Source organism: Dasypus novemcinctus, chromosome 2 (assembly GCF_030445035.2).
Source record: "Dasypus novemcinctus isolate mDasNov1 chromosome 2, mDasNov1.1.hap2, whole genome shotgun sequence".
NCBI lineage: Eukaryota > Metazoa > Chordata > Mammalia > Cingulata > Dasypodidae > Dasypus > Dasypus novemcinctus.
This window is the reverse complement of record NC_080674.1, coordinates 52,899,150-52,924,106: the sequence shown is the minus strand read 5'-3', so window position 1 is coordinate 52,924,106 and position 24,957 is coordinate 52,899,150. Positions and strand designations below refer to the sequence as shown.

General features: G+C 37.1%; 1 protein-coding gene across 2 annotated transcripts in view; it reads right to left on the bottom strand.

Moving 5' to 3' along the window:
• The window catches only part of ITGA1 (integrin subunit alpha 1), a 186,422-nt gene that overhangs the window by 21,217 nt on the left and 140,248 nt on the right, over positions 1 to 24,957 (bottom strand). For both annotated transcript variants that reach the window (XR_009188370.2, XM_058308837.1), the window contains exons 13-22: positions 24,171 to 24,314; positions 22,350 to 22,607; positions 19,602 to 19,732; positions 15,905 to 16,071; positions 14,142 to 14,278; positions 11,676 to 11,786; positions 9,703 to 9,912; positions 7,451 to 7,531; positions 4,517 to 4,593; positions 849 to 938 (exon numbers count right to left, since the gene is read on the bottom strand). Coding sequence is in view for 1 of the 2 variants with exons in the window: in XM_058308837.1 (XP_058164820.1) it covers positions 849 to 938; positions 4,517 to 4,593; positions 7,451 to 7,531; positions 9,703 to 9,912; positions 11,676 to 11,786; positions 14,142 to 14,278; positions 15,905 to 16,071; positions 19,602 to 19,732; positions 22,350 to 22,607; positions 24,171 to 24,314 (1,406 nt within the window). In the remaining variant the exon portion in view is untranslated. The remainder of the gene's footprint in view (positions 1 to 848; positions 939 to 4,516; positions 4,594 to 7,450; positions 7,532 to 9,702; positions 9,913 to 11,675; positions 11,787 to 14,141; positions 14,279 to 15,904; positions 16,072 to 19,601; positions 19,733 to 22,349; positions 22,608 to 24,170; positions 24,315 to 24,957) is intronic.

Here is a 24,957-nt window from a genome sequence, read left to right as displayed (position 1 = left end):
ACAAAAATTTTTAGAAATGCTTACCAAAATTTTATATTAAGTAAATGGAAATTTCACTGTACCAAGGGGAAGGGATATAACAAAATAGGAAACAGTCAATAGAATTTAAAAGCTAAGATATACAAGCAAAATCTATGTGCATATTCATTAATCCTCTCATTTTTGTAATCTATCATTGGCAAAAAGTGAGTGCCATAGACAATAAATTAATAAGATTTTTACACTGAATTGAACTCGCCACGGATTTTTATACTTTCTATATATCTTATACATATTTATTTAACAAAAGCTTGGAGTCCGGCTTAAGCAAGAGAGTTTATAGAGGGAAAGTATGCCAACATGATTGACTGAACTGATAAGGAGTTTGCAGGAAAAAGGATGGTTTATGATTAGCTAAAGAATAAAAATAATCTTGTTAATGAGAAATGATTTAATCTTGTGTATTCAGAATGGGCAGACTGATCAGAGCCCATATGATTAGAATAATGGCCAATAAACACGCTGGTGGCCTCATTAACCCTAACCATGTCTCTTGTAAAAGACTGCCGGGTCCTCAGCTTGCATGTAGGAGGTAAAACTGGCCTGCTAATTCACTAGCGCCTCACAGTTCGGATTATTTAGTACATTGGTTTTCAAACTTTAGGGTGCACGAGAATCACTTAGAGGGCTTAAGGCTGACTTCTGGACCCCGACCCGAGCGTTCCTGGTTTAGTAGTTCTGGGGTAAGCCTGAGAATTTGCCTTTCTGACGAGTTCCCGGATGATGCTGATGCTCTCTGCCAGGAACCACATTTGAAAACCAGTGGGTTAGTAGAAAGGCAGTCACCCAAAAATGCCATACACTCCTACCTGGAAAACTGCAGTCCAACTTCATATTTTACTGGGATAGCAATGTTTACTTCGTTATCAGAAAGGACTTCAGGAGGTTCTTCGCTGTCACTAGAAAATAACCAACACCTGCATGACCAATCATGAAACTACTGACTATTTAGAGACATTTCTAAGAATCAGAAGAAGCAGCCTCCCTTGAAAATGAAATAAAAGCACAAAAGAGAAGAATTCCTGATTTTTAAATCATGGTGGGGAGTGGGAAGAGGTCAGAGATGGGTATCATTTAAAGTTTCCAAGTTGATTCTGATATGCAGTTCGAGTTGACTACTACAGTCCAGTGGTTTTCAAACTTCTGCAAGGATAAGGATAAGAGTCCCTGGGCCAACTGTTAAAATATACAAATTCCTGGGCCTCCCTCCTAAAAATGTGGATTTCATAGGTCCAAGTTGGGGCCCAGAAATTTGTGGTTTTAACACAAATCTCCTTGGTGATAGTTATTTATTACGGATGGCAACCTTGAAAGAGAGATTAGATTAGGGTCATAGCTAAGAGTGAATCTAAAATCTTTTGTCTTTTCATTCAATAGTCTTTCCATACCAAGTCTTTGATGTTTACGTTATTTGCTAAGCACCTATTTATTCCCTTGATTTTAGTTATCATTTCATTTATACAGTGGGTACACACACACATATCCCATACTGCCCTGTATTTAAAAAGCATTTACAGAACAATATAATGGTGATATAATGACATAATGGTGATGAAATGATGCTCGAGGGCCAAACAGCAGGAAATTTAATGTTTGTGCCTTGATTTCCCCATTAATAAATGAGGATTTTATGATTAATGACTAATTAATGATTAAATGGGTGGCAAATGTAAATTGCTTAAAACTATGCCTGGGACATAGGATATACTCAATAAGTGCTAGCTGTCATTATTATCAGTACCTTGCCCTTTCACTCCTGAGAGCTGGAAAATGTGCTTACTAAAAATTTCTTGTTTTTTTTTAAGATTTATTTTTTATTTATTTCTCTCCCCTTCCCCCTCCAACCCCCCCATTGTCTGCTCTCTGTGTTCATTCGCTGCACGTTCTTCTGTGACTGCTTCTATCCTTATCAGTGGCACTGGGAATCTGTGTTTCTTTTTGTTGCATCTTCTTGCTATGTCAGCTCTCCATGTGTGCAGTGCCATTCTTGGGTAGGCTGAACTTTCTTTCACGCTGGGTGGCTCTCCTTACAGGGCGCACTCCTTGTGTGTGGCGCTCCCCTATGTGAGGGACTCCCCCACGCAGGGGATACCCCTGCGTGACAGGACACGCCTTGTGTGCATCAGCACTGTGCATGGGCCAGCTCCACATGGGTCAAGGAGGCCGGGGGTTTGAATTGCCGACCTCTCAGGTGGTAGGCGGATGCCCTGTCCATTGGGCCAACTCCACTTCCCTCTAAACTTTCTTTATCTGAAAGATAAAACTAATTGAGCAGGTTTCCTATTTTTCTAGTTTTAGAAGTTAACTCTTTGTACTTAGTTCCTTGAAGGATATTACCCAGACCTTCTCAGTTTTGCTTACAGGAATAAGATAATGTCTCAAAGCAAAACTAGACAGACTGGCATCAGGAACACCTTATGACCCAGTAAATCTATAACTTTTCTCAGAGACAAAAAACTTGGTATCCTTGAGTAGTTGGCTGTGAAAGGAGCCATGTAGACCTTGAACCTGAAAAGCTAAATATAAACTGTGGTTTATTAGCCACTGAAACCAAAGACAAGTTGAATGTGTTTGGACAATGCAGTACTGACTGCATGTACCCTCCTCACAAGACCCCGGCAAGCTAACGTATCACTTTTATTTTTAAATGTTTTCTCTTCTCCCTTACTCTTCTCCTTTGCCTATAAAAATCCTAGCTCTCATTCTCACTTTGAACTGGTTTGGGGAAGATTCCCCCAGTTCCTTGCTTGTGTACTTGTAAAAAATCACCTTCTCACTGAGAGACATGCTTCTCCCTTGTGATGCTGGATCAGGAGGGCCCTTCTATTGGAAATAGCTGTGCATACGGTAACACCATGTTATACAGACTAGCACACTGTCTCTCAGGATGGACAGTGAATGCCTTTTAATGGTTCTGCTTGTTCCCCAGTGTCTAAAGTGGCTTGGTGTGAGCAACAGGACAGTGAAAAGCAGCATCTTGCCTTGGGTTATGGTTATTGGTATGACTGGTGTGAATAGTGCCCCTCTTTCCCGCCCATTATACACTGCAGCCAAATTAATCTTCCTAAATCAGCTCTGTACATATGACTTCACCTCTCAAAGACTCTTCTGGTTCCTCAAGGCCTGTTTGATTAAGTCATGCTGATATTCAGTTTCCTCCATAACTGAGAGGATATACACTCCTTCCTTACCTCCCAGTACCCCTTCAGTATTCTGTATATTTGAGCTAAATGTATTGTCCAATATTCCTGAAAAAGATCCTCTACTGGTTTAAATTTGAATTTTTTCTCATGCTGTGTATTTTGCCTATAATTCTCGGTCACCCTTACCCACCAACCTCTCCATTTTTGAAATGCTATTGATCCTTTAGGTGTTTCTCAGTTATAATTGCCTTGACAAAGCTTTCTTGAGTTCTCATTGCCATGCAGATATTATTTCAGTCTCTATTAAGTCCCTCTGATATAGTTTCTATCTCTCTAAAGGATTTTCCTCATGCTTACCATTTATTACAATTTCTACACTAGATTCAAACCTCTGCTATAATACCTACCTTATAATATTAATTTTTTAAATTCCCTACAGTGATTAATTCAATATTTTGTTGATCGTAAATGTCAAATAAATATTTGGTGAGTTGAAATGAATTGGACATACAGAATGCATTCATCCATCTGTTCATTCATTCCTTAAAAAAAAACTACATTCCTCTACATCTATTTAATATTTTGTTAAATGCCAGACACTGTATAAGTTACTGGGAAAGAAGAGACCAAGGACATAGCTTGATCTCAGAAGCTTAAAGCCAGTGAGTTATAAGAAAGTTAAACCTCTATTTCAATGTCCTTATTAGTACTTTGCTGATTTTAGCCTGTGTGTTCTATGATATTTTTCAGGATATTTGACTCATTTGGATGAAATGTATTAAATACTCCCTATACATTTGGCATAATTTTTCTGTAAAAACTATCCATTACAATTAACTGAATCAACATGTGGAACTAAAGTTTCATGATTCCCTTTTATAGTTTAATAAGTTTTTCTGTAACTATAAAGCTTCTCTAAAAATAAAGTTTATTATTATTATTAAAAAAAAAAAAGAAATCCCCCAAAGTTTTTAGATTAGCAAAGTCTGTGAAATTCTAAATAAATTTTAATGCAACTTGGCAGATATAATGAATGTGTGATTACACTACATTCTATAGCTCCTAAAACCACTGATTTAATCCATTTAGGTGTATTATTTCTATTAAATGAAAATGTCTTTATTTTGCTAATTACTGATAAGGGTATTTCTGTGAAGCAAAGTAATCCATTGCTTTCCATTTCCAGTGATCCCATTCAAGCTGTAAGAAAATGTGAGTGAGTATACAAAGCAAAATACTCTGAATTCATGAAATAAATTACATATATATCTACATATATTTATATAGATATACACACACACACAATATCTACTCATACATACATATAAACCGACCTTGTTGCACTTAAATGAATGGCCACATTTTTCATGAGATAAGATGTATTAAACTGAAATAATATTTTGAAAGTTACCTATGAAATAAAAAATACATATCTTTAGTAACATGATAAAAGAAACATTTACTTTGATAAAATATTTAATTTACATAGATGCTGTTACCTAAACTTAAATTAGGAAGTTAAAAACTATAATTTTATCAAAATCTTATCATATCTCAAAATTTATATAGTAGAATAAGATATGATATACATATGTTTCTAAATATATGTAGCAATGATATTTGCATATTAATATGATTTAAACACTTCATCCAAATGATATTAATAAGAATTGTTTATACTAACCATCACCTTCCTTTATGCAATAGTGACTAGATGAGCTAATACTCAGACTGAAAAGCAACCTTCAATGAAAATGCATGAAAGTACACACATATGTACAGCCAACAACAGTGTAATTCAAGTCTGAACAAAGCTTATCTAACACATATATTTTCTCCATAAGGCATATCATGGCCTTCTTGCATTTAGAAACACTAGACAGCACTTCAGCATTAAGCTTAGGGACCATTTTAGAGAGCAAAATCACAAACAAGAGGTACAAAAATGTAAAAAAAAAAAAAAGTGGCACTAAATATACTGTAAAAAAAGTATACCTGTTTATAGTATGAGACTGAAACAGGAAGGCAGAGCCTTGTTTGCCCACAGCTGTAAACACATGCATGGGGTGGCTTAAAATTTTTGCTATTCTGCTCATATCCATGAATAACCATGGATGGGCTACAAGTATTGATTGGGGGTTATAAATCAATTTTAGTAAGAAAATAGGCAAATGCAAAATCTGTGAGTAATAAGTACTGACTTCACCTTAGGAATAAAATGAATAAAAGGACAGAATTAGTACTTTGACAACCATGAAATATTTTTGAAAATAATTAAAGGAGATCTAAATAAATGGAAAGATATTCTATAATCATTGATCAGAAGTCAACATTGTTGAGATTACAATACTTACCAAATTGACCTTCAGGATTCAGTCCAACCCTTATCAAATACCAGTTGGCTTTTGTGCAGAAATTGAAAAGCCGATTCCAAAATTCATGTAAAAATGCAAGGAACCCCAGAATAGCCAAAACAATTTTGAAAAAGTAGAACAAAGTTGAAGGGCTTACACTTCATGACTTCAAACTTACTAAAAAGATACAGTAATAAGACAGTATGGTACTGACATAAAAAATATATAAGTAGATCAGAGAAATAGGATTCAGAGTACAGAAATAAACTCTCACATTGACAGCCAATTGATTTTCAACAAGTGAGAAGACAATTAAATGGGGAAGGAAGAGTCTTTTCAACAAATGGTGCTGGGGCAATGGATATCCACACACGAAGAATGAGTTGGATTGTTTCCTTACACCATATTTAAAAAGTACCTCAAAATGGATTATAGGAACTAAAACTATAAATTTAGAAAAAAAGCACAAGAAAACATCTTTATGACCTTAGGTTAGGAAAAGCCATTTTAGATAGGGCGACAAAAGCATAAGTGACAAAAAAATAGGTAAGTTGGAATTTTCAAAAGTTTAAAGATGTAGTTCTTCAAAAGACTTCAACAAAATGTGAAAAGACAACCTACAGAATGGGAAAAAATATTTGCAAATCATATGTCTGCTCAGGGATTTGATCAATATAGACAATATAAGGAACTCTTACAATTCAGTAATAGAAAAGAAAAATAACTCAGTTCCATAATGGGCAAAAGATCCGAACAGACATTTCTCCTAAGAAAATATTGGTCAACAAGTACATGAAAAGATGTTCAACATCATTAGCCATTAGGAAAACGCAAATCAAAACCACAATGAAATACCATTTTATGCCAACTAGGATGGCTTATAATCAAAGAGATAAAGAATGACAATGTGGATAAATTGGAATCCTCATATATTGGTGGTGGGAATGTAAAATGTGCAGCCAGCTTGGAAAACAATTTGGCAGTTCCCCCAAACATGGCACATAAAGTTACCATATGAGCCAGCAGTTCCATTCCTAGGTTTCTACCCAAGAGAATTGAAAACATATGTCCACACTAAAGCTTGTACACAAAGTTCACGTATTCATGGCAGTATTATTCATAGTAATCCAAAAGTGGAAACAAACCAAACGTCCACCAACTGGTGAATGGGGAAACAAAATGTGGTATGTCTAAGCAATGAAATAGTCTCTGGTAATAAAAAGGAATGGAGTACTGATATATGCTATAACATAGATAAACCTTGAAAACATTATGCTAAGTGAAAGAAAACAGTCCTAAAATTCCACATTTGTAAGATTCCATTTGTATGAAATGTCCAGAGCAAATCCATAAAGACGGAAGATAGATTAGCGGTTTCTAGGGCTGGGGGAAATGGAGGGTGATTGCTAATGGCATGGGGTGTCTTTTTTGGGTGACAAAAACCTTCCAAAATGAATTGGGTATTTATACAATTCCACAAATATTCTGAGAACCACTGCATTGTACACTTTAAAATGGGTAAATTTTGTGGTGTGTGAATTATAACTCAATGAACTTGTTAACAAAAAGAGAGAGAAAATGAAAGGAGTGCTTCTGTATCAATTTCTAAATCAATCTGTTTGAAAGAATAGATTTCTTATTCCTATAGTACAGAAAAGCATACTTACATAGGAGAGTCTTATACTAAAATTTCCCAGCACCATCTTATATAAATTATCCAGCATAAATTTTTAATTTTGTTTTGGTACTTGAGTTTGATTCATGAAGTTATTGACATTTATCCAAGCTGTCAAAAATTTAAACTCAGTCTTTTTCATCTATATCACCCTAAACTACCATTTGGAAGATTTATATATTCAGCTTTGGGCATATTGTTTTTCATATCCATATTGCCATATTTTGTTTTCTGCTCACCACTTCTCCTCTTCTCAGGAATGGATATCCAACTTTGCATGTGATATTATGGTTGGATTCACAACTGTCTTTTTGGATAGCCTAGGAAGAAAAGTAGAAAAAAATTAGAGTAGATAAGCAAGCAATTATTTGAGCTTGGTGTCCTAAATTTTTTTGGCTGTGCCTTGGTGACTGTATTGCCAAAATTAGTTTCCCAGTTTAGGTGAGCGACTCATAGTATCCTGGGATCACCTGTCCCACAATCCAAGGAAATCTGTAAACACTTAAATTTAGGATGATTGAAGGAAAAAGTACATCACACTGTCCCACCTAAAACCTTGCTTGTAAAACAGAAGAACTAATAGCAGCTACCATACAGCATGATTGCAGTGGCTGCATGAAATAATCCACATAGTGACTGGTTCAGAGAAGCCCACAGTGAATACTACTCACTGAAAGAGTTTAGTATAATGGGTAAGAGCATGGTCTTTGAACTGGGACCATCAGGACTTAAATTCTGACTTAAATTTTATCCTCATCAAGATTCCTCACATATTTGGGTCTGATTTTCTGTCAAGTGGAGTTAGTCAAATTCTATTTCATCAAACTTAAGGTGTCATTGGATATACAATTCACCATTTTTTTTTTTTTTTAAAAGATTTATTTATTTATTTAATTTCCCCCCTCCCCCCGTTGTCTGTTCTTGGTGTCTGTTTGCTGCGTCTTGTTTCTTTGTCCGCTTCTGTTGTCGTCAGCGGCACGGGAAGTGTGGGCGGCGCCATTCCTGGGCAGGCTGCTCTTTCTTTTCACGCTGGGCGGCTTTCCTCACGGGCGCACTCCTTGCGCGTGGGGGAGCCCCACGCGGGGGACACCCTTGCGTGGCACGGCACTCCTTGCGCGCATCAGCACTGCGCATGGCCAGCTCCACACGGGTCAAGGAGGCCCGGGGTTTGAACCGCGGACCTCCCATATGGTAGACGGACGCCCTAACCACTGGGCCAAAGTCCGTTTTCCCCACAATTCACCATTATTGTATATACCAATAAGAAAGAAGAAAAAATAATGCCAGATAAATAAACACCATCAAGTGTAAAATGCAATTACAGAGATGTTAAATGAGAAAAAATAAAAACAAACAACAACCCAGGTTTATCTTACAGTCTCAGAATATCTTCTTATGAAATAATGAGAATTATATAAGTGTTACCTTAAAACATTGCCTGGTACATAAATACAATTTAGGAAAGTAGTTATTGTTATTCTTGTTACTATTGTTAATACATACAGAGAAGAAGCATTGTTGGTTTTATAGCTCTGCCCCTTTGCCAAGACCATTAAGTCAACTGAAAGGGGATACAGGCAATGATTTTTCATACAGTACTCTTTTCAGAGAGAAAAGTCAGTGGCAATATTTCCCCAAATGTTATATTTGTATTTATAACTAACATTCTTAAATGAATCTAAAATGTATGGTAGTCATATATAATGTTTCAAAGCCTCTCTTAGTCATGACATCTTTAAGTGAAATCCTAATAAACAGAAGGAAATATCAGTGAAAATGCGAATTTAAAGTAACTGGACAAGAGACATCAAACAGTATATACAATAAATGCATTAATTTTAATATGAATTATATATATTATTAATTCATATAGATGTATACAGAGTTTTAGCTTAGGGGAATTCATTTGGTGATTAGGATAAAAGCAAAGTTCAGATATGTAAATGCACAAGATCCCTGAAGAAGCACCTTACACAGATACATGCTATTGCCGAAGTGACAGAGAGCTTCCGTTGTGAATAAATGTGAAGCAGGCATTTAATATGTATCTCTTGCCAATGTAGATATTTTGCATAGAAAGTGGAAAATGGTATCCTGATTTTTCTGCAGTTTTTTTTTTTAATGGTTCAACACATCACTCCCTCTCTGCCCCTCTGTTAACTGTTTTGGCTTTGATTGTTATGTTTATCTTTTTTCTTGACTCAGCCTCATTTTCAGCTCTTCAAGAACTCTGTGAAATATAAAATTGTGATACATCACTGACACTTTCTCACAGTGACTTCAAGAAGATACATTGCTCTCTGAAGAAAGACACCTAGACAAAAACTTAAAGGGAAGCTTGGTACTTTCAACATTAGTGAATACTAATTTTGTACAAAGTAGTTTTTATTCTAAAACCCATATAAACAATTAATTCACTTGTATGAAAAGCATGTTCAATAAATTAGTATTGAACTGAACCAGCATAAATGAGTGTGCAACAAATGTTTACCTCAACTCCTGAAAAAATAAGATTTGGAGAATAATACACAATTGTTCTGGTGTTATAGGCACTATCCTTTTTATTTTTGACTGTTAGGCTAACGTTGAACTTATCATTGTGGGACTTCACAATAAGTGGATCTTTTCCTGTTGAGGAGACATTCAGGGCGAGGTCTGTGATACATTTTTCCTTGTTTCCACAATCTTTAGCAAAGGGAATCTGAAATGGCCACAGAAAAGTACTTTTTCAAAATTCAGTTAAACATTACTGAAAAGTATCTGTTAGTTTTGTAACAGAAATAACATATTGCACAAATATGCTAAGCAACCCATAAAGAGGATAGATTTCACTGTAGACACCCTAAAGATTTTGTGTTAGTTCTTGTAATTTGTAGTAGAGAAGAAACTTTTACTTCCAGGCCTTTAAAAATGCAGAGTTTTCACAGATTTTTTACTGGCTTTAGTTTGCCAGGGTAGAATAGCTTCAAAAAAATCAAGGAGTTCTCATTTTAAATGTATTGGGTAACACTTTAGTACTCAACTCAATTATGAGATTTTCTATTAAAAAGAGGTAAATAGTTAGGAATGCAATGGAGATCAGTTAAGAGGGTGGAAAACGGTCAAGCCACATATGTGGAAGTTTTCCTTGACTGCACTGCTTCATTATATCCCTTCCCCATTATCCAACCCATCACCAAGAACTGTCTGTTTTACCTCTCTTGTAAATATCTCTCAAGTCCTTTCACATCTCCATTCTTGCTGCCACGTTATGTCCTCCCTGAACAAAAGCAACAGCCTCCTAACTCACCTGGCACATCCACTCTTGTTTTCCTCCAATTATTTTCCACATGGCAGCCGAAGTAATCCACAAAAAACACAAATCTGTTCCTATCACCAAACCAATTAAAAATCTTCAACAGCATTCCACTGCTTCACAAAGAAGTTTAAAATTCCTACAGTGGCACAAAGTCCTGAAAGATCTGGTTCTGTCTGCGCCTCTGGTGTCCTCTCTCATCACTTCTCCCCCTAACTCTTTGCTTCAGCCCAACTGGTGAGTTTAATTTAGGTTAGTTTCTTTTATTCTCTCAGGACCTTCACACATACTATCCCATCTACCCAGACACTGTTTTCCCCACTCTTCCAAATAGGAGGAAAGATCAGGTCTTCACTTAAATGTCACAACCTCAGGGGAGTGTTCCTTGACTTCCCAGGCTAGATAGACACACCCTTAGGGCTCTGAAATCCTCTTCTATAGCCTCCACTCTAATTGTCACTACATAACACCTATTTCCTAGGCTAGACTTGGTAGAAGGTCCAATACTTGTGTACAGGATGCTCAATAAATGTTTGGGAGGAAGAAAGGGGAGGCGAAGGTAGGTGTGTGGGATCACTTATCTCCCATCCCTAATGTTTCCCCCATCGGTGCCTCCCTCCTGAACCCTGTTTACCTCTCATCCACTCTTTCTCAGGGGTAGGGAGGTGGCTTGAATTACAAATTTGGAAGCAGGGACTGAGTGAGCACTGCCCAGTTCTTGTCTCTTCTGCTCTGGGGGTGGCAGTGTGACCACAGGAAATACACATTCTGCTCTGCCCCTCCATTCTTCAAGTCTCACCAGGGGACCCATGAAGGAGGCCTGAGACAATTGGCACTGCCACCCATGCCTAGACCATGCTCTGCTTTCCTAGCAGTAAAGGGGAGATTGCAGTTTCCAGCTGGCTGGCTCTTAGGTCTTTCTTTCAGTGGATCCTGAATTCAGGCAAGGTAAAAATGGGTGTCATTTATTACCTCCCTTAAACTCCAATAATAGGATGTTAGAAGAATTGGGAAAAGTGTAGAAGAGTCTAATTCTTTTCAAAAGATGTAACCCCTTTAGGGTTTTGTGTGTGTTTGTATATGTATGTGTGTGCATGTTTATGTGCTTCATGATTTTTCGTAATATTGTTGCAAAAAGATATTCTGAATTTTAAAAAAATCTGACTTACATATTCATGTATTGAGTTTGGTAGAGAATCATCAAGAACTGGGCCATTTTCTGGATCAGTTAGATTAAAATCCAAAGTTATCCTCACAGAGTCCCGAAAGTCATGCTTGTCCTAGAGGTTGAAACACAAAGTATATCATATAAATATATTTTTTGCATGTTCTAACCTTCATTTGGCTTACTGGAACATTCCTGTACACCTAGTCTGACATATCATCTTACCAGGCTTTTTCCTCACTGCAGAGGGCACTGCCATTCTGCTTTGACAAGGGACACAGCTAGAATGCAAAGACTTGAGAGAATGACTAGTTGACTCCCTTACCGCTGCTCAGGGGACCTGCTGGAATAAAGGGACATGTTGTACCCTGTCATGTCAGGACACACACCCTGAGCTGCTTGCCTTACATTATTGTTCCTTTGGAGACCTCAGGCTAAAAATCACAATGGAATACTTACATGAAAATCTCCCAACTTAAGATGGACAAACTTGGGAAACGGACTTTGGCCCAGTGGTTAGGGCGTCCGTCTACCACATGGGAGGTCCGCGGTTCAAACCCCGGGCCTCCTTGACCCGTGTGGAGCTGGCCCATGCGCAGTGCTGATGTGCGCAAGGAGTGCCGTGCCACGCAAGGGTGTCCCCCGCGTGGGGGAGCCCCACGCGCAAGGAGTGCGCCCCGTGAGGAGAGCCGCCCAGCGTGAAAAGAAAAGAGCAGCCTGCCCAGGAATGGCGCTGCCCACACTTCCCAAGCCGCTGACGACAACAGAAGCGGACAAAGAAACAAGACGCAGCAAATAGACACCAAGAACAGACAACCAGGGGAGGGGGGGAAATTAAATAAATAAATAAATCTTTAAAAAAAAAAAAAAAAAAAATGGACAAACTTTACTTAAGTTGAATTGCATTTTAATAATATAATTAATTCATTAATAAAACATATAGCTATAGAGGTAAGGATTTTATGATATCATATAATGTGAGCATAATGTAAATGACATGAATTTTATTAGAATTCTTACTATTATAATCCGTAACAGTCACCATTTATGGAGTGTCCAGCACTATAAGCCTTGTACATGTGACTGCTAATTATTGCAACAATCCTCCAAGGTGAATAGCTATTATGGTTCTTATTTCAAAGAGGAAAAACTAAGCATCTTCACCGAAGTCACTCAGAATGTAGGGAAGCTGGGATAACAACCTGAGCCTGGCTGACTCCAGAATAAAAATTAAGATATCCATCATAATTCAAAATATTTGGGGGCATTTTAAAACCAGTTCATTCCTTTTAACACTAGTTTCTAGATACATAATAGTTAAATATTGAATTTGTGGACAAATATAGACTGCAGTGATTTTCAACAGTTGGAGGTGGTGCTGTATCTAGTTTTATGTCCTTTTTCTGAGTTCTAACTCCTAAATGTTTAGTTCCATTGAACTGAACAGGAAGGACAACTCCAGCTTTATTTTTCAGATCAGAGATTGGTAACAGAGTTGACAGAATAAATTTATTTTGAAAGATATCATGGGGAATATTGATGTGAAAATCATAGAGGAGAATAAATATGGTGCCCTCGGATGCACATTTTCTGCTTCTTTCCTACACCTAACTACAATTTTCAAAATACAGAATATGAGTATATTAAGAATATACAAGTAAGCCAGAGGTGAGAAAACAAATTGTTTTTTTTAAACCCAATAGCATGTGCAAGTTTCTAATTCTCAATCATAGCTACTGAAATCAATGTTGTATCTCATTATCTTCATCATGCTTTCTGAAATTAGTACCATGTATATGTTAAGAAAACCATTATAAATAATGGAAGAAAATGCCTGTTTTTCACTGAGAACCTTCCACATATACAGTGTCCCAATAACTATGTTTACCAGCCATCTCTAAAAATTAAAAATTTGCTTTCCAAGGTTCACTGATTCACCAAAATGAAAAGAAAATGCAGTAGAACCAAAACTACAGATGCTAGAATATAGGTTTTTTTCTTCTTCAGTAAAAAGTCAAAGAGTGAGATACATAGTTCAATGGACGTGAAGAGACCTCAGAAAGCAAACGGCCTAGTAGTGTGTCTTCAGGGCAGTCAATTACTTATCATTCACATCTCTCAGACGAGGCCCACGAAACGAAAATGATGGTTTTAAGTTGAAAGAATAAATGAATGAATCCAGGTTACTTGTTAACTGGTCCACTGTGTTTTTTACTATTCTACAATGTATGGATGTCTTATAACACAAACAGGGAAGATTAAAGATATTTTTATGAAATGTACTTAGAAATGAAAAAAACAACAACAACAAACCTGTGATTTTTTTGATGAAAGTGAACAAACAAAATAAAATTTATTTTGTGATGTGCACTTTGTAACAAAACAGAAAGAACTTGATTGACTTGAAATAAGTTATCTATGATTTATTATTGATTTAGAGTAAGACAGCTATAATATATGATTTACTTGCCAACATGTAGAAGGAGTGCTTAGTGCATTCTGAGTCTCGAACTGTGATGTTTCTTAGGATTCTTCTCTCTTGAGTTCCAGAGAAAAAACTTCGTGATATCTGTCTTAGTGAATCTAGTGTGACACGGTACTGCATATCTATTCAATTAAAAAAAGAATAAAGAATAAATGACAGAAATATTTATTGGGGGCCTAATTCATATGGCCCAGGTCATTAAATTAGCATTATAGAAAAATTTCTACAGGAAATACTCAACAAAACGGTTCTATTCAGCATATATATATTATGGTAGTACAATGAGATATTTGCAGTCATATAGGTAAACCTGAAGAAATTTATAGAACTGCTTTCTGAGTTCTAGTGGTTTTAATGTTTAATTACACCTATTTGTTCATGTGCATAAATGTGTACACATACATACAGACACATGGCATGGAATATGCACATGTGCCACACATCATCTCTTTTCTTGACCATATGATTCAGATTACAGAATGTTTACTGGATAGTCACTTAAAATTTCTTTAAAATTTATAAATGTGGGAGCCCTGCTTAGAATATTGATTTTTGTTACATTTTAATAGAAGTGAAAGAATTCATTAATGACATTTTTACCTATTTCTTAAAAAGCCATGATAGGTTGTATTCACAGCACAATTAAGTTTCATAAAATAAACATACCAAAATAAGGAAAACAAACTAAGCCTTATCTTTTCTATGGAGGCTATAATCCCCTTTAATGGATCACATAGTTACAATTTAAAAATCACATAAGAATAAATAATGCTGCATATGAAAACTTAAGTCATTTTTTTACATTCTTATTTCTCATTTATCTTCTAATCTGGGGGCCATTTCAGAGCATAAATATGCACATATAGAGTAAAGTTAAAAAAGATTTTAGGGCTTAAAGATTTTTTTCATTCTACTTATGTTTGTTCTGCAGAGTGAATTCCGCTTCTGCAGCCAATGGCCTTCTTAGCTTTGACTCCAGCCTATTTCAACATCATTAAAAAACTGCCTCAGAGAGTACAGCATGTAGGGAGGGAGGCACAGGTAGACGTGTTGCATGTGAGAGCAAAACACAGAACTACACCGACCCCGGAAAGCCACTGTCATCTTGATAGATAGCCAAAGGATAGAGGGGAATGTGGGGCTACAACGCATTTAGAGCCTTCCTATGCAAAGCAGGCTTTCCTGGGAAGGGGCAGGAGACAGGAGAGAGGGTCCTTTCTGAAAACCCAGGGGAGGGAAAACTGGGCTCATTTGGAGCCCACCTCCAAACCCTGCTTCTGAATTGGTATCTCGTGCTTTTTTTTTAAAGCATTTGTTTGTGGTAAATGGCAACGTGTGAGGGGAACTGTGGAGTGTTGAGTTCACTGCATACAGATATATTGTTGCTCCAGAATTAATGGGGGTCCCATGCCTATTCTGTGGCAGACTGTTTTTCAAGGCTCAACATGTTCACAGAGACAAATATAATGTGCAGTTCACTATGGTGGGAAGAAACAAAATACCTTACTGGATTTCCTCATACTGGAGCAATTGTCTAGCCACCCAAAAGTATTTGTTTTAAATACATACATACACACACATGCACACACACATATATATTCATATATATACACACACACACACACATATATATGTATATGTATATATGTGTGTGTGTGTGTATATATATGAATACATATAAATACATATATATACATATATGTATATATATGTGTGTGTATATATATATGAATACATATAAAACTTACCAGCTTCATAAATAGTGTCTTCTTTGGACTTTAATTTCACATCAAAACACACCATAGCATTTATGCATACTGTTTCCTTTCCCTCAACCCGACAGTTCTTCTTTTGAATATTCACTTTCTTTGGTTCAAAATCCATGGTCACTTTAACTACAGCCACATCTCGGGACCTACAAAGCATAAACAATGGTGATTACTCACACTTTTTACATCAAGTGGTTGTCATCAGTTGAGGAGTGCACTGTGAGGGCACGGAAGGCAGTTCTCCTCCGTGTCTAGTATGGGCTCTCGGGACTCCATTGCTTTAATGGATCTTTGACACCTGAGGGATTATAGCTGATTTTCTGAGGATATACAGGTTGTTTGGAACCATCTTGGGCTTCTGGATAATAAGCCAAAGATGTGCTTTTGTCCTTGAGGGATAAAAGAGGGAACCAAGGGTCCAGATGTAACCTCAGAATTAAAACAGTATTTTGGAGTGTGAGGTTGTTTCCAATCTGGAAAGGGTCCAGAGACCCCTAGAGAACCCTGCTAGCTGTTTTCTGGACTGTAATACTAGGCTGTTCTTGTAAGTTCCACCTTATTCCTACTTCTGGGAAGTAGAAGCAATATAACATTTGAAATATCATACTAGTTACATATATTATTTCATTTAAATTTTACATTGATGTTAACTTCCAGAAATATTATCTGTCTAGGTGTGAGAAAACTGAGGCTCTGAGAGGTTAAATATTTTACCTAAGTTCAAAAGCTGTTACTAGAGCAAAACTGGAGTGTAAGCCCAGTCATTCTAACTACAAAGCCCAGTGGTTTACACGTATCCAAAATGAGAGCAAAACAGTATCTCAGGCAAGGAAAGTGTATGGAAGTTGAGCCTACTTTAGAGCCAACTCAGCGTAATTGATGGAACCTTCACCTGGTTTCTGCCTTAGGAGCAGAACTGGCTCTTTATACCCAGGGAACTTGTGCTTACCTATGTCCCTGTTTATGCCTTTTTACTTTAAGAAAATGACAGATATTTTTCTTTTAAAACTATTTACTCATAGAAAACATAAAAATGTATAAAGAAAACCTTGAAATCCTACCACCCAGCAACAATTACCATTAACATTTGGTATTCTTTGGTGTGTGTGTGTGTCTGTTTTTCTTCACAGAAGAATAGACACACACACACGTATTTGTACATATATATGCATATATAGGCAAATATACATATTTATGCATGCACACTTTTTACTTATCATTATAACGAACAGCCTCCCACTTTTATATTTTTCTCAGAACTTTTTTCTTCTTTCTTTCTTTTTCTTCTTTTTTTGGCAAGGGAGCAAAGAGTTTATTGAGAAATGAGAGAAAAAAAGAAAAGTACACACCCCAGACATAGGTGCAGGCATGCTACAGGGTGAACTGTACTCAGAACATTATTTTTAATGGCAGTATACTGTTCCAACATACTCATGTATCCTAATCTATTTACTCTATCCCTTATGATGGGATATTTAGCTTCTTTTCTTTTTTAGTTGGTTATTATATATAGTCCTGTTATACTCTAAACATCATACATCCTTTTTTTTTGTTATAAGCAACAAATATATAATTTCCATGTAATAGCAGTGAAGGACAAAAATTTAGTACTCTGTTGGTGAGCTTGCTGGCAAACAACATGTAGCCAGAATGGCCGCTAAGCATACACAATGGCTATCACAAAAGGCACCTTCTTCCTGGCCAGCTTCCCGCCAGAGAAGCCCGCGCGCGCCAACTTCAAAACTACCTCATCCCATCAAGTAGCTGCTTCATATTATCCCAATCCCCTTAGCCCATCTGTAATTGACATGTCACCTCAAGCCCCCACCCCTGCCTATATAAGCTGTGCCCCTTTCCCAATAAACCAGACCTGCGCCACGAGCCTGCTTCTCCGGGGTGGTTACTGTGTGTTTAACCTGGCTGTGTGTTACTGGGGCCCCATCGTCACTCACAACCCATTCGAGAAGTTCGCCTCACCGAGGCGAAAGCCGTCTAGCTAACGGCCCGGCCAGCCGTACAGCTAACAGCCCCAGGGGCACGCCCACAGTACTCATTCCATTAAAAGGGTTATTGATAACATTGCCCTAATAATACAGCACTTTAGCTGAAACAAACCTAGCGAGTGATCAACCTCTTCAAACTTTGATTCCCTTTATGTTTTTTTTGATCCACAGACACTTAGATTATACAAATGGCACATAAAAAATATAGGGGATTCTCATTTGCCCCACTCCCCATACCTCCCACATTTTCCCATGTTAACAACATCCTTCATTAATGAGGTACATTCATTGCAATTGATGAACACATTTTGGAGCATTGCCACTAAGCATGGATTAAAGTTTACATTGTAGTTTCTACTCTCTCCCACACAATTCTATAGGTAATGGCAAGATTTATAATGGCCTGTATCTGTCAATGCAATGTTATTCAGGACAATTCCCAAGTCCCAAAAATACCCCAGTGTTATACCTTTTTTTCCCTCTCCCTGTGCTCAGAACCTCCAGTGGCCACTGCCTCCATGTCAATGATATAATTTCTTTCATTGCGAGAATCACAATAAGTCTACAGCAGAATACCAGTAAGTCTACTTTAGACCATAGTTCATTCCCCAATCCTGAGGATGCAGGGATGGTGATGTCCACTCCACCTCTAATTGAGAAGGGGCTGTGATACCATAGGGCCAATGGATGGGACTCTCTTGCTCGCAGTTGTAGACTCTCTTGGTTCCTTGGTGTGGTAGTTGTCCATCATCACCTCCTTGTTAGCTGTCCTGGGTGAGACCAATGAACTGGAGAGTAGGTGCTGCAACTCCATTGAGATTCAGGGTCCAGATGGCACAGCGACAGCCCAAAGATTTAAGTCTCTTGGATGTACACCTACCAACTTTAGTACTAATTATAGCTTCAAACAGAAGGACAGAAAAGTCATGTGTGGGGAAACCACAACTGAGTCTAACTCGTTCACTCTGGGGAGCATTCCTTATATTTCCTAATGAAGTTCCTAACTTTTTCATTAAAATTATCACACCACATTTCTCATTAAGATTATTCCTGAGGGATTTATTTTTCAGTCAATATTTGCAACTAGAACCTTTTTTTGAAACTGTACTTTCTTACTGGTTAAAGCTAGGGTATAGAATTACTATTAATGCTTGTATCTGGTCGATGACTAGGATTTTATGGTGAACTGAAAGGGTTGGGGCAATGTGGAGATGCAGGCATTTTAAATGCTGAGCAAAGATATTGTTGAAATTGCCTCTTTGTCTGACTAACAACAGAAACATGTTCAGACAGTGCTGCACACTTGTCTAATTCTATGTATGAGGTAAATGAATGAATAGTCAATTAGGCCTGAAAGATTGTAAATGACTCAAAGTTAGAGACAATTTCTTGTTTATGTACATCCTCAATGAGCCCTCTTTCTCCTTTACCCCTTTCCAGAAAGAGTACCTATGGTAGTGTCAATCAATGTAAGAGATTATTTTACTTGTTCCTTTTATATGGTTTCTTTTTTCTTAAGAGTTATCAACCCCTCCAGCTTACTCAGCTGTATAATTTGTATTTGTATAATGGATCACAAAAGGATATAAACATTTGGTATGATTCGATCATAGCAGAGCTCTGGAATTCTGTTAAATAGTATCAGGTTGGTTGGCTGTTATTAAAATACATACCAGAAGAGGGCAGCACCACCAAGGCCCCCGATAGTCACATCAGTCAGACCGTCACCGTTTAAATCCATTTCTCCATGTATAGACTGGCCAAAAAATTTCAGTGTCTCGCCATCCCCTCCTGATGGAATACGCTGTGAAAATCCCAAGAGAGAGCTTTATTTTTATTTATGTCATAAGAGTCTCTTCAAAATAGTTCCATGTGAACTTTTATACTTGAGTTGGTTAACAAAAAATAAAAACATCTTGGGAAACCTGCCCAAGATGCCCCTCATGTAGAGATAAGAGGAAACAGATGTTCCCACAGGATATCATTCTATTAATAGTACAGACAAAATTATTTCAGGGTTACTGACACCAGAAAATGAAAAGTATATACATTTTTAAGAAGTGTATGGTGTCAACTTGTCTCATTCTTAAGGAAAACATGAGGAGTAACTGCCACTGCTTTCTAGTTCCTGTTTAGTCCCATTACATAGAAATACTTGCAAGTACTGGAAACTGTGAAAACATACAAGAAGTGAGGGAACAGAAGATTGTCTTGGGTGGTCAATTTGGGGCTGATTGAGCTTTGGAACTTGGTATAATAAACACATTCCATCATATACATTTTCAAATATGCAGTCTTTTTACTGTTGTGTCAAAAATTCTTTTGAACATTGGAGGCACTACAGATTCAATTTGTAGAATTCTGTAGAATTATAGATTCAATCATATGTGACCGTAATGTGGAAAAGGCACAAATGGACATGGCATTCTCAAATACTGATCTGTGTGTACTACCATACATGTTTGATCTCTTTACTTACTGTTTGGCTTTGGTTCAAACTGATAATATTTTAACGGAACTCAATGGCAAAGAGAGCAGTCTGACAGGGCCAGCCTACACCTGGGGTTTAAGGCAAACCAAATGTAAACATTTCCATGCCTACATTTTTTGGGGCTCATTGGGAAGTATTTCCTTGTTTGTTAGCAAAAAACTTCAAGAGGTATTTGCCTCATTGATTCAGGAGGAGTTGATTCTGGATCATCCCATACACTAGCAGTACCTTTGTGGCCAAGAAACAAGTGAGTACATCCTCGCCAGTCATTGGGAAAGCAAAATCTAATAGGTTTTTTGTTTAAAGCTCCATCTTGATTTACCACCATCTTATGAAATAAATTATTTTTGAGAATCTATTTCATTTCTTGATGATTTTAAAATGTCTTCCTTTTCTACTTCAAATGTGACTCCATTAACTTTGGAGGATTAATATTGACTAAATTGGACACAAGAAAGAAATCTCTTCCCACATTTCTACCATGTCCCAATAATTAATATTGCCTGTTTCCATTTAAGTAATAATGTGAGGATTTTAGGAGAAACAAGTAATTTATCAAAAGGATTATTGACATGAACCATTTATTTTGTTGTTTCACTGTTAATGTCATTAAGACTTTAGGAAAAATTATTCACAACTTCTCAATACAAGATTGATTTGAGAACTGTATTGACTACAAAACCAAAGAGTACAGTCAAATGTAAAAAGACATAACTGATGATCTGATTTCTTTTCATACTATATAACCTAGACAAGTGAATTCTATTCTATTTATATTGTAAGTAGTTGTTTAAGGATTAACCAAATATGGTTACTTAAAAACAGACAATTACAATTAGATGTATTCTTTAAATTCTCCTGTTTTTATAGTCCATTAAACATTCCTGTAGACTGACATTTTTATGTAGGCAATAATTATATTTATGGATTAAAGCTGTTAATTGGCAAAAAAATTAAAATCGTAATACAGAATTCCCGTGGTTTAAACTTTATTAGTCAGATTTTCCCCAAAGAATGATTACTTGTGAGAAAATTGTGACCTTCAGAAACCCAAATACATTTGATAAAAATGTTAATTTAATTAATAAATATAAATTTAATGTGATTTTATTACAGCAATATGGATTTAGAATATATAAATAATAATCTCATATCCCTTACTGGTTAAAGTATATAATTATTGTTCTCTTATTCAGAAAGTGGTACCCTCTCTTTATGATCAGATACATTACAGACATTAAATGGCATGTAAAAAAGTGGTATTTTGGCAGTGGATTTGGCCCAGTGGTTAGGGCGTCTGTCTACCACATGGGAGGTCCACAGTTCAAACCCCGGGCCTCCTTGACCCGTGTGGAGCTGGTCCACATGCAGTGCTGATGTGCGCAAGGAGTGCCCCGCCATGCAGGGGTGTCCCCATGTAGCAGAGCCCCACGCACAAGGAGTGCGCCCCGTAAGGAGAGCCGCCCAGCACGAAAAAAGTGCAGCCTGCCCAGGAATGGTGCTGCACACATGGAGAGCTAAAACAACAGGATGACACAACAAAAAGAAACACAGATTCCCGTGCCACTGACAACAACAGAAGTGGACAAAGAAGAAGATGCAGCAAACAGACACAGAGAACAGACAACGGGGCGGGGGGCGGGGGGGGGAATAAATAAATAAATAAACCTTTAAGAAAAAAAGTGGTAATTTTTGTTTGTTTTACTGTTTTAAAAGACCAAATCATAGAGACATGGTAAGGAGCAGAAAACAGATTAAGTAAAAGGGCAAAATACAATCTAATTCCTCTCTAAAGTAAACTTAGAGGAATATTAAATCTAATTTCCCAATAAAGAGTAAGAATAAAGAAACCAAATAACTTATGCAGCAAGGCATGGCATTGGACCCACTTGTCACTTAAGAGTGAGAATCAGTAGATTTAACTTCTTACTTGTGCATACTCTTTCCTTATGGTCTTGCCACTTCCATGATAAATGTACACTGCGCCCGCATGATCATCTTCCAGTGGAGCGCCTATTACAATGTCATTAAATCCATCAAGATTTAGATCTTTTACAGCAGCAATAGCTGTTCCAAAACGAGCCCCGCACGGCTCATTTTTGTTTGCCTTTGTGCAGGAATTGTGCTTCAGAGATGAACAGCAAATCTGCTTAATGGGTTCCAGGCTCATTTGATATTCAAACCTCGTCTGTAAGAAACATAGACAGGAAACTTATTAGTTTTCTATCATACTACAGCAGAGTAGAATTATTTAAGTACATACTAAATCAGTGCTATTAAAAAGCATTGCATGTCCTCCCATGGCCCACTGGGTGGACTGTGGGAGAGTGTGGGCTATGATGTGGACCATTGACCATGAGGTGCAGCAGTGCTCAGAGATGTATTCACCAAATGGAATGAATGTCTCATGATGATTGAGGAGGTTGTTGTTATGGGCGGAGGAGTGGGGTGAGGGGGGTGGGGGGTATATGGGGACCTCATATTTTTTGAATGTAACATTAAAAAAATAAATAAAGACAAAAAAAGAAAAAGAAAAAAAAAACATTAGGACATCAATGGCAAAAGTTTGTAAAACTTCTTAAAAAGAGTGCCTACATCTTGTGAGCCAAGTTAGGGATTTCAAAGAATAGATTGTAGAAGAGTGGGAAAGAAGACACACTGAGGATTTTACTGGATTCTTTTGATAATGCAATTGGGTGAGAATAAGACTCACAGCATCTTGTTATGGGCACTATCCTTCCTTCACTCAATATTGTGCTTCTTTGAAAAGTCTCCTATAGGACAAAGAAAATTGATCTGTTCAAAAAGAAACTTTCTCAGGGAATGGAAGTGGCTCAAGCCATTGAGCACTTCCCTCCACAAGGGAGGTCCCGGGTTCAGTTCCTGGTGCCTCCTAAAAAAAAAAAAAAAAGACAACACACACAATGAACAGATACAGAGAGCAGATAGTGAGTACAAACAATGAGGTGAGAAATGAAATAAATAAAAATTAGAAAAAAAAAAGATACTTTCTCCAAAACCTAGAGTGATTAACAAAAAGAAAACAAAAAAATAGTAAAAGAGGTAAAGTAATAGCAAAAGATGGATAAGAGCACTCTTTTTTGGGGGGAAAATAGGGGGAGTAGGTATGAGAGTAAAAATAAAAGTTGACAGGAGGAAGCCATAACAGGATAGGAATGAAGACATAAAAGAATTAATATGGGAGAGTCCAAGAATTTTAGAAACCTAAATAGATGAGTGAGTACTGACTATAAACTGTTACAAAAATCTCTCCTAATGAAGAAATCAAGAATTATTTCACCTAACAAATTATGACCAAAGTCAGTTGTGAAAAGCAAAATCTCATTGCAGCCCAGTGAATTATTTCAGAGACCACAGCAGTTCTCTGAAAGCTACTAGTGTGATTGAAGACCTTAAAACTCAGGACTTCTCAGAGCCCAGCCCTCCTGGCTTTAAATGCTAATGCTTCCCACCTCCAGGCCAGCGCTCCTGAAGGGCTGGCCTATTTGGCATGTTAGTGAGGTTCATATTTACCTGTTCTATCCTATACCCTCTTTTTAAATAATCACATTTCCAAACAGAAAATACCTAAGGGTTTGAACTTCTTTATTAGAATTCTAAATGCTCATTTCAGAATTGGGGAGTTTGAGAGTTTCTTGGCCCATTTTCCAAACTTGAGCGGAAAATTAGAACTGCTTTATTCAAAATTCAAGGAATGAAAGAATTCTCCTGAATTCACTGTTACCGTTACCTGATTCAGAGCGTACACATACACTTTTCCTTGTTCCTCTTTCTCTGTTCCCATGTACATGGGAGCCCCAACCAGAAGAATGTCAGTATTTGAATCTTTGTCAATGTCAACTGTTGTTAAAACACTGCCAAAGTAGGAACCGATCTACGACACAAAACAAAACAGCTTGATGAACATCAGAAATTTTCAAGGAAGCTAAAATCTGCATTTTTCTTACTTACATCCATCCAGACGATTATCTGAAACTCAGTTAGTGAAGGATATTTAATATGGAATCCAGTGCTCCCCAAGAATTAATTACTGGCTCTTGCTTGAGGCCAAAGATATTAGTCAGTTTCCTCCTTGAGGATGAAGAGCTATTACAGATTTCATAACTTCAGAGTTAAGAGAAATCAATTCCTTTAGATTTTACTCTCCCTTTTCTTTCTTATCCACAAAAAAAAGAAAAGATAATAATAATACAGTAATTTCTGAGGAGATAAACAATAGAAGTCATTCTGGAATGTTTAAATACGGCAGTAAGAAAATATGAAATAAATATGTAATGAGGAGGTGACTTGTCCTGGGATACCGGTGTGGCATATTCTATCTTATAGGCCTAGAAAACTGTCTACTCAACATGATGGATAAATCCAGTCCTAGCAAATAACGGAGATAGGAAAATACAAAAAGGCCATCTGCTTGCAGACATGTTTTCTCGTTTACATGCAGGATGTGATTTAGGGAAATGCGGAGCACTTACACTTCATTATCTAAACGCAATGACCTTTCCAAATATCGACCTCTG